The sequence below is a fragment of the Leptinotarsa decemlineata genome, unplaced genomic scaffold (genome assembly GCF_025532065.1).
Source record: "Leptinotarsa decemlineata unplaced genomic scaffold, Ldec_3_MD MMD2_tig00002159_RagTag_RagTag, whole genome shotgun sequence".
In the NCBI taxonomy this organism is placed as follows: domain Eukaryota; kingdom Metazoa; phylum Arthropoda; class Insecta; order Coleoptera; family Chrysomelidae; genus Leptinotarsa; species Leptinotarsa decemlineata.
The window spans coordinates 1,968,801-1,979,884 of record NW_027412574.1 but is presented as its reverse complement, the minus strand read 5'-3'; the positions used below and the strand labels follow the sequence as shown (position 1 = coordinate 1,979,884).

The 11,084-nt window shown below is 31.8% G+C and overlaps 1 protein-coding gene across 1 annotated transcript; it reads left to right on the top strand.

Moving 5' to 3' along the window:
* The first annotated feature begins 361 nt into the window (after positions 1–361).
* Positions 362–8,674, top strand: LOC111510101 (uncharacterized). Its single transcript, XM_074177039.1, has 5 exons — positions 362–1,338; positions 5,143–5,478; positions 5,557–5,724; positions 7,215–7,584; positions 8,106–8,674. The coding sequence occupies exons 1-5, from the start codon at positions 798–800 to the stop codon at positions 8,578–8,580; spliced, it is 1,890 nt and encodes a 629-aa protein (XP_074033140.1). The 5' UTR covers positions 362–797; the 3' UTR covers positions 8,581–8,674.
* Positions 8,675–11,084: the final 2,410 nt, after the last annotated feature.

Below are 11,084 nucleotides of genomic sequence, written 5' to 3'. Positions count from 1 at the left end.
ATCATGGGCGTTCCAGATGATGGTCCTAAGGGTTGTCTTGAAATTAGATGTCCAATATCCTGAAGAACTTCACGGTGTGCATTCAGATCTGCCATATCTCATAGAAAGTATCATTCCACCCAGTTCCAATTCAAAAATACCCAAATTAATACCATACCTGAATGATAGAAGAAAATACATTGTTCATTACAGGGCTTTCAGGCAAGCACTTAAAAATGGATTGATGGTGATGAGGATTCACAGAGTTCTCTCATTCAATCAATCACTGTCAAATGAAAAGTTAAAAGGGGGTGGGGGGATACCTTCGTTGCTCATCCTCGATACAACCTAACTAATTTTAATAACTCACACCAATGTTTTGTGCTATTTGTGATTAACCCCTCAGTACACAAAAGAATTAAAGCAATAATGGGGACACATAAATGAATAATAAAAGAACAAAAAACGAACGCAGGGTTGCATAACGCAAGAAGACTTGCGTCCCCGAACGAAGCTTCTGTTCCATGTGGTGGAATGCGCCTGAGAAGGAAGCAATGGCCATATAGGAATAGAGAGAGATGGAGAAAGAGATGTCACCTGTTTACTGTTTGATGTTTACACTTAGATCTTAGATCGTGTAAATGATCATGTTGAAAGTTACTATTTGTAGAATACACTAGTACTCTCATCAATAGATTTTTTTTCTCAATTAGGAATAGTATTTATAATACAAATATCAAACAATATTTAATATTTCGTCTTTTACAACTGAAATGTGAGATATTTCACCAGATACTCCATAAATTATTAAACAAAATATGCAGTCAAATATCTGTTCACAGTGTAATGAAACAGCAACTGGTCCTTCTAATAGGATAGTTAAAGATTCCTGTGGCCACAAGAAATGTAGAGTTTGTTTGTTGGAAGATGAAGTTCAGTGTAAACTGTGTGTGAAAGATAAACTTTCAAATGGAGACAGTAAACCCTCCGATCAAACTGAAGAAATTGGCGTTGATTTAAATGGAAAAAATCAGGAGGAAGTTCTTGTGAATAATCACACTGCAGTTATACAGCTTAATGGAAATGCATATTCAAATGCTAATCAGAATGGTCTCAATACTGTACCACGTAAATTATATGATTGCATAGAAAACGTCTTGGAAACTTCTGCACAAAACAAGAATAGTTTGCCAACACAAATAGAGAATCCTGAAAAAGATAAAAAGAGGCCTTATAATTTGATTAATGTTCCTGAACATATAACGATTACATCAGATCCTTTGTCTTACCATTGTGATATATGTGACAAGAGTTTTATCACAAAGACTCATATCAAATATCATTCCTATTGTGTGGGAGGTAAATATTTTGGAAGTGAGGTTTGAATGTAAATTTTCATCACATTTCAGATATCAGGTATTCTGAGCAGTCATACTTTTCAATAAGTCATCCAAATTTCTATATATTTTTTTAGTTTCATATATTTTTGATCTTGTTACTCTTTGTACTATTTTGTCCTCATGCGGAAATCAAAGTAACATTTTCATCAGACTGATGGAAATGTAACTTTGCACTATTACTAACTCAGAAATGGAAACACCTGAAAGCTGTTACCATTGATAAAAGTTGCCTATTTACGGGAAAAATTAAAATATTTTTTCAGATCGCAAATAAAAAATTCAGGTTTTGTTTATTGCCTCTTCCGTCTCCATTTGGCTCTACCGTCCCTATTTCAAATAATATGAAACTATGGCAAATTAACTTTTTATGTAACTTCATGCTATGATATGGTATGACCAATTTTCAATGCTGCGTTTCATTCATTGAATTCCGACAATTTTTTTTATATGGTCATATATTTTCTTTCATCAGTTCTGGTAATGATAATAATTTTTATTCCTTGTTGAAGCGTAAAAATTTTGATTTACGATATTTCTGTATGTAGGTACAATGTCATGATAATCATCTAGGGGTTGAAACAGTTATAAGATGATATTGTTAAAAAATATCACTAATAATTTGAATATGAATTGTATCATCTAGCTTATAAACATGTTAGGTCTAAGATAACGACATTTTTTGGAGTTATTCTTTGAATATTGGGCATTAGTTTATCTCTAAAACGAGTTGGATAATGATGTTGCTGGGAAGGTGTATTAGGCTTGTTTTAATTTATGTATATACATAATTCATAAATATAGAATGCATTTCTACATGTATGTCCATTAAATGCTCATTAAATTCATAAAGTGATGATTCTGTGCAGTGAAAAAAAAATTTGCTTTTTTATATTCTGCTCAAAAAGCTTGGAAATACTTGAAAGCAAGCTGATTCTTCGGTATTTTTCATAGAGGTCTCTATCCATTTTTTATAAATTGATGTTACCTTTGCCAGTTTAAGACTATCCGGACAAATTCCAGTTTCAGTAGCCAAGTTCATGTTGTACGTTATAAGACTGCAGAGTACATAAGAACATTTTTTTCAATGAATTGTTTGATATCTCATCATGACCATTTGCGTTTGAATGTTTTAAGCTCATTACTAGTTTAAAAATTTCAGATTCCAATAATGAACGTGACTAAATAGATTTTTGCAAACCGAAACATTGCTTTTAATGTGGTTGAAATAGACATATTTTGGCTGTATGGACTAAGTCTTCTGTCGAACCCATAGATGGAGTATTTGCAGGGAGACATGTCATCACCATTTCTTTCAGGCTCATCCCTTTCAGGACAGTTGATTAGTTCAGCCTAGCACTGCTGATGAGATGTTGATGGATGGAAACAGCACTGTTTGATGTTTGATCAAAAGTCCATCAAGGGTGTTGAAGGTGGCAGCCAGGTGGCCAGGCAGCCTTTCTAATCCCTCTTCTTTAAATCCACTAGTCCACTCGAAGTTAAAAATTGAAAGATTGAATATGATAAAATTGAGTTTGGAACTTATTTTAGATTTCAGAAATGGCGAAATGGCTGCGCAAAATTGTCATGAGTGCAGGTAACAAGGTTTTGGATCTCTAGGAAAGTATCATAAATAAATATGATTTTATTTTACCCAAAAACAAAATAATAATGAAACGATGTCAGATAAGGAATTTTACAAACCATGCAAGTCAACCTATCCATCGATAGAAATCAAAAGTGAAAACTATCGAGGAGAGATACAAACGTATAAGGAAATAAATATTTTTACATAAATTTTGAAATATCCATCTTTCCCAACTATCTACATAGTAGGGTGTGGTAAACGTCTGTCGAAAAACAAGTACTTCCCCGGCGCCAACACTACGCTGGATATTGAATTATATTCGACAGACATTTATACAAGATTCCTCACAGAGGCTAGTCTCGCAGATGTTTTTCGTTCATCCAGCAGCAGGACCATGCTGAAATTATTCAAGTGGATCACCTGTAGACCGCAATTTTCGATGTATTACCTCTCATCAGTACAGGAAAGATCCTACCCAAACAGCAAAGTGTCTGGGACTCATGTCAGTACATTATTAATACTACATGTGCCAATGTAAAAAGTCCCCCCCCTTCTTAACCTTTCACAGGATAAGATGTCAAGCTCGAACAAATTTATATAAAGTAGCATCATTTTTAGTTCTTGTTAATAAAAGAAACAATGGTTTGGCATCACTTGTCATTGAGAGGGTGCTGTCAACTTTTCGCAAACAGATGTGGGGGCTTCTGATGCCTTGTTTGATAGATCTTTCAATTCTCTATCCAATTCTGATTTATTGTCGGAAGTGGATAAGCTGTTTCTGGGAAATTAGCATGTATATATTGCTTTTAAGCATCCGCAAAAAAGAAAAATTCAATGTAACTGGTCGATACTTGATGAAAATCCATGTTGAAACTCACTAATACAAACTACTTTGATTTTCACTATGAAAGTTTTACAAAACAACGAAGCGTATTTCATTATACAAAATCTTCGTCAAGCAACGTGTGGCGCTTTTGTAAACCTTTCACAAATGCCTTGCTAGACTCAACTGTCTTTGAAGAACAAACCTGAGTAAATAAGGGTGATGATATCACACTTTACGAAGACGCCATCTATGAGATTCATTTTACATATAGCTTATAGTTATAGTACATATATGTGAATTTGTTAATTATTTTGTAAAAATAGGCAATGCCATACATTAATAAAAACAAAATAAATATTATCTCAATGAAAAGTTCATTCAAAACTTACTCCAGTTCATGTTTACTCAATTTTAAGGGACCTTGTCTGCCTGTCTAATAGTTTGAATAATTGTCATTCAGTCACTCTAAAACCAGCCTGTAATAATGAGGAGACGCCTCATTTTACTGAAATATAAGATTAGTTGAAAGCCCATTTGGTATTGCCTGAACTATTTCATCAATCATTTCAGATGAAGAGATCCGTTTAAATTTTGTTTCAAAAATATCGGTCCTACAATATAATTAGGCAATACATCTGACCGTATGTTGAAATATTCACAGTTACTATCCTATTTATTTCATGAGTAAGTGGACCAATAATATAAATTATAAAATTACCCTAGAATTGAGCTCAGAATTTGGCATTGAGAGGTTTTTTCCTTTGTCTTTCATTGCTGTGGCAACAGTATCACCGACTATGTGGATGCCCTGATCTGAAATACACCTTTCCAAGGTTTGAGAAGAATTTTTTCAAATAAAAGACTAGTTATGAAATTACCTGAAATGTTTGACCATTAATTTAAAAATAGTTATCTTGGAATACACAAATGTAGGTAACTTGGAAATTCTTATATTTATGAATGTGTATTATTCTTGTCATGCTTATGATCCCATGTTGAAGATTTGACCTTCACATTTTGTTAAATTGCAGAAGGATCTCTGAGAGCTGCTTGTAAGGAAACAGTTAATTGGCACTTACGACAATTCAAATGATTGTCAATATTTTAGAAGTTCTGAATATCAAGTTTTTTTATCATTTAACATTTTCAGAGACATTTTCAGAAACATCCTGAACATCGAAATGCATCATATTCACAACATCAGGTTACAATTTGTGTTGAATTATTCAATGATTCTTAATATTTTTTCATATTAGAATTTCTCATTGACTTTCTTTGTTTGATCATGGAATTTATTAGAATTGAAAAAACCAGACCAGGTCTTTTGTTTAATCAAATTTTTTCATTTATAGGTTCAAAACCATTTAAATGTGAGGTCTGCAATAAGGAGTTTATTCTACGTGCACAACTGGATGTTCATTCTTACAAACACAAATCCAGTAAGCCATTTTCATGTTCGGTGTGTAAAAAGTCTTTTAGTGTTCAGAGTAAGCTAACACGTCATTCTTCTGTGCATTCTGTAGTTAAAAGCCACATTTGTTCAGTATGTGGTAATGCATATCGTAGCAAAGAATCACTGAAGATACATTCTATAATCCATAAAGGAGATAAACCATTTGGGTGCAAATTTTGCAGTTCAAAATTCAGTAACCAATCAAATTTGGCCAAGCATATGACAGTTCATTCAAGTAAGTTGATTTTTTATTTTCTTTTCTATATTTACATTCCATACTTACAATTTGACATACTTATTTTTCATCATTCAGAGGAGAAAGCTCATATGTGTGATCAATGTGGCAAACGCTTCAAATTGAAATGGGCTCTTACTGTACACCGTAGATCTCATATTAGAACCAGACCACATAAATGTGAGATTTGTTTCAAAACATTTGTCAACAACAAGGATCTTCAAAGACATAGATATGTCCATAATGGTAAGTTTTTCGTCAATGTATTTTGATTGATTAATTTGGTCAACTATAATATATTTGCGATTTGGTTTGGAATTTAATTGATTTATTTTGAAAAGTTGTGAGTATTGAAGTTATTCAGAACTTTGAATGTACTGTACCCTAAAAAAAAAAGAGAAACTAATGGTCTGAATGGAATACACACTTGAAAATATTACTCAGTAATAAATAATATTTAAAGATGAACTAAGATATTCAATGAATTCGAACAACCTCCAATGAGAGGATTGTGTGATCAAATATGGATGACACGGCACCAGGATCATATGTAACAGGAGAACTAATTGCAAATATTGTGAATGAATAAGGTTTATTCATCAGTTTTTATTACAAAGTTTGTGGTGTGCTTGTTTGTGAAGCCCTATTATAGGCTTATGCCTCTTCAAGGAGTAAATATGTGAAAAATTATGAAATGTTGAAGTAGGGGAGTGCCGTACGAATTATCAACTTCGAAATTATATGGAAAATTACTGTCTCTATATGTAACAATAGTTTTTCATATTGTTACATATAGATTACTTCATGCTTTATCCGAACCAAGTGAAATAATTGAAATTTGAGAGGCAGTAATTTTTCATGTAATTTCAAGGTTGGCAATTCATACGGTACTCCCTTTTTTCAAACAACTTTTAAGCTAAACCTTTCAGTAGTAGTGGTTGGTCTATCAGTTTGGGTCGGGAGTGTATTTGTGATTTTATAAAAACTTGAAGAGGTAGTAATGGGTCGTGTTTTTCTTTGATACATTCAACTAAGTAATAAAAGTCTACGAAAAACTTTCAACATCTAGTAGTATTCACTTCACAGTTCAGTGAATAATAATTACTTGGTTCTTTACTGATATCAAGAATTAGAAGGGAATGATTATTGACAAATTAAACTACACAGCATCAAAGTTTTGAGATTCTAATGTTTGGGAATAGAGTTGTAATCAGGATACAGAAATCTCATTGTTGTTTTTGGATAGTGTCATAATATCATCTTTATTCGTATAAATCTTTATTATTATCATATTAAAATTGTTGAATGAAACACTCTACTTCATAGTATTGAACAATTTCGAAAAATGTAGTCACTTGAATACAACAAATTATTTACAGCAATACAATAAAATAATATTCTATTGGAAATGACACTTTTAATGTCTTTACTGGATAATTTGTACATACATTATTGAAAGATATAAATTATTGAAAAATATTGAAAAGAAAATATTGTGTTTTTCAGGAAGTGTTCATATTTCATAATTTTTCAAGGCTTCATTAAGAAGGCGGATCTGAAAATAGATCCATAATGTTTGATGTAACAACTCGTTTGTTTTTGTTTTTTTTTTCTTTAGAATATTCACTAGTAATTCTTACATTGATATAATTTCATCAAAGCTGAATTCACCAACTATTTGTATAGGGAAAGAATTAGTGTTGAAACTTTCAGTAACTATTTTTTTTGTTATATAGATACCAAACCCTTTATGTGCAGTATATGTTCAATTAGCTTCCGTCGTCAGGATAACTTACGTCGTCACATGAAGAATACTCATCCAGGTAAGAAGGGCGAAGTCATTAAGAATGTCGTAATACTTCCTTCAGAAAATGCCTGTACCTCAACTATCACAAAAAAAACACCTATAGACAATCCGAATGCCATAAAAGTTATAACGACTGCTTCGCCGGCATTTACTTCTAGTAAAGCCGAGGGGCAGACAGTTACTCCTCCTCCCTTTGTTAAATCTGATTGCAGGGCTGGCGAAGAGACAAGCGTCATCAACGGACCCATCAAACTTGCGTCTAAAACGCCAGCTTTCAAGAGCAACTACAATATTAGCAGGTATGTATTGTTATGGAATTAGAAAAAAATTTTGACATTTTTTATTAAATGACTACCATGTTTGAAAAAATGAAACTTGAAAAATTCGAAAAACTATTAGTTGCTCAACAGTTGGGGGCAATTTAATAGTATCAGAAACAGTCTTGAGTCTTCGGGTGTGAGAACTGAGTTCATTGATTTTTAATGGGAATATTCATGAACCAATGTTTTTCGTAACAAATGTTGGTCAACATGTTATCTAACAACTTGAATCTTGCAACTTACAGCTTTAGACCAGTGTATGAATCCGTAGTGAGTGGAATATCAGAAAACAATTTTCATTCTGAAATTTAAATCCTCCCTCCTTCTCTCCTTAATTGATTGGTAAATCCAGTTAATTATTGGTGATTCATGTTTGACTCATTTCTGCTTTAGACTTCAATGATTTTTTATGGGCATATATATATGTATATATATATATATATATATATATATATATATATATATATATACATATATATATAACTTTATTTATTTTACAGAGATTTCAACCATGTATCAAATAATCAGTGCCAGAGTACCTATGACATTGCAGAATCGGTAGACATATACCATAAAATACTCACTAAGACCTCTAGTAGTTCCATCTCACAAAGGAGCATCATCTGTAAAACGGAGCCAACTTCCCAAGAAATCTGTCAAAAAATCCTAGATCCAAATTCAACCCGACCACTGCATTATGAAACGTCATTCCAAAATAAGAAACATGCTATGATTAAAAATATCAAGTTCAAAGTGCCCATTCAGTATACAAGTAATTTCAGGGAAAATATGAAAGAAAAAAATGATGAGTCTAAAACTTATAGTTATGATGAGCTCAAACCTGTAGCAGTGACAAGTGTAATAGTTAATAATAATAATAATGTCCTAAATAATAGTCGGGGTGATGATTTAGGTCAGTCGAGTAATATGCACTGGCGAAGAAGAACTTCACAAAACCTTGGTTTGAAAAATTGAAGACTGTCCTTTTAAAGACTGTATTGTGATTATATTTATTTATAGTTAGAAAAATAAACTGTTTGTATCTTGAATAAAGTGTTCTCAACTGAAAGGTAATAACAATTAATTGTTTTAAAAGAACTAACTTTATAAATCTGTTGAAATTCTCAACTAACCATTATGGATTCTTTGAACTTATTAGTGTGATGAGTGCCACTACTATAGTACATTTTATACCGACTGGTCATCACAAACCCTTTAAACAATCATTCTTAACGAGATCAAGAAACATTTTATACTGACTAGTCATCCCAAACCTATCAAACAATCATTCTTAACGAGATCAAGCAAATTCATCAACTGAATTCCATCAACAAGGACCTAATAAAAATTGTAGAATGTAGATCAATTAATTTTGTGTAAATCAATTCTAATTTAAAAGCTGAGTTGTCTACTAGAAAAACTGAAAAATGTAAGCACGCTGTTCTCTAATATTTCTCATAAAATTATTCTTGCAGCTTATAATGTACATAAATGATAAAATCATTCATTACTTCAAGGAGTACTTTACAACTCTGGAATATGTCGGTTGATGAGCCATTATTCTGTATTCTAGGAGGCAGTATGATATTTCTTGATTTCTTTTCCGTGTATAGCAGTTTCTGATGAGAAAAAAGTTGATTTTTTAATACTTTTTGAACACAAAGAATCATTTCTTGTTTAGCCAGTCAATTTATTAACTTCTTGCTATATGAGTTATTTACGATGTCATACAAAGTTTCAGAAGAACTCAAACTTTCATCTTTTGTCCCATCTCATTTTTACCTATTCAGTGTCTAACATTCAGGCTGTGACCTTTCACCTCTCACATTAACCAATGTATAAAACTTCTCCAAAACCTTCAAATGAACGTGACATACTAGTACAAACTTCCAAATTTGGTGTTCGTGTCCTCCATGGTCGAGTTTTCAGTTTCCTCATATTTATCATTGAGAAATTAATTTCTTTAGATATACAATTGCAAAAACTCTTTCATTTCATCGGGAGAATAGAATGAGATGCTAAGAGATGAAGCACTAATTTCATATGCTTATTTTTCTTGAATAGAGGTTCATTGATACAACTTGAAATTATTTTTCACCTACTGGGTGACTCTTCAGTCATGCAAACAGAAATTAATATTTTTTTAATGAAGTATCTAATATATACAACATCTTTCGATTCCATATATCTTCAACTGTCAAAGAATAATTTGTTTTAGAAATCCATATTTTGTATAGGTACTCTCAGAAACATGTCACTAATTGTCCATCTATGGGTAATTAGTGACATGCCATAAGAGATGTGTTGGAAGACAATACAAATGAATGAATGAAACTAGCACGTTTCAGAGTCTCCATAAAGTTCAGGAAAAAAAGTAAAGAATTTTCCTATAAGCATGTTATATCCTGCAAAAATATTTCAATGGGAAATTTTGGTTGAATGACTCTGTATTATTTTGAGAATTGGTAAATGAAGTTTTGATTATTTCGAATCACTATAGGACAACTCCTCATTTTGCTTTAAGCAGACAAATTGTAAAATAGGTCAAGTATCAGTTAAAATCACAAAGATGATGATAACAAGGGTCTTTTGCTTAAGCAAGATAACACCAGAATAATAAGCCATATCTTAAATTAGACTCTTCAATAAATGTTTATTCAAAAGTAAGGCTATATAATTTGAATTATGATGATGTCATCAGCTAAGTGTGAGTTTCTCTGTCAGAAGAAAAATATATCTTTAGACAAAGTCTTATAAATTATTGTTAAATAGGTAATAATATTTTTTCTGGAGAAAATCCTTTAAAATCGTGCAAGTAAATTAAACAGTATAAGTGAAAATGTTGATATAAAATACAGAGCTTAGATGGGTGCAGGGTAAATGAGCATAACTTAGAAAATATAAATACAATAGCAAACATGAGAATATAAATATACTAAGTAAATAAATATGTAGAAAAGAGAATTGAAATTTTCTATCTAAACAATACGGAAATTTTGCATTATGCAAGGAAGAAGGAAGGGTTACAAACTCAATTATTTAGAATCCTTGGAAATTCGCAAGCATAAACATTGCGGGTGTAACCTGTTAAATTATCAAATCGATTTAGTTTACCCACCGGTTTTCAAATTGGCACATCCGCCAATATATACTTATATACCACCCACATGGGTGATATATGAGAGCTACTGTAATGAACCTTTGTTAGTTTATTGTGTAAGTTTGAAAATGTCCTTATAGAACGAAACTGCAGTAACATTAGTTTCAAATAAAAGTGGTAAAAACAGAAAATTTCAATTCTCTTTTCTTCATTATTATTTACTACTACGTAGTAACGGATACATCCATCAATTTATTAAATAAATATGAGTTCGTAAGGGTATCAAGGGTCAAAGTATCATCAAAATACTCCTGAACTTTATAATAGACCCCATCAACTAGGAGCATTTTGTCTGCTTTTCTGAATTTATTGTACACCA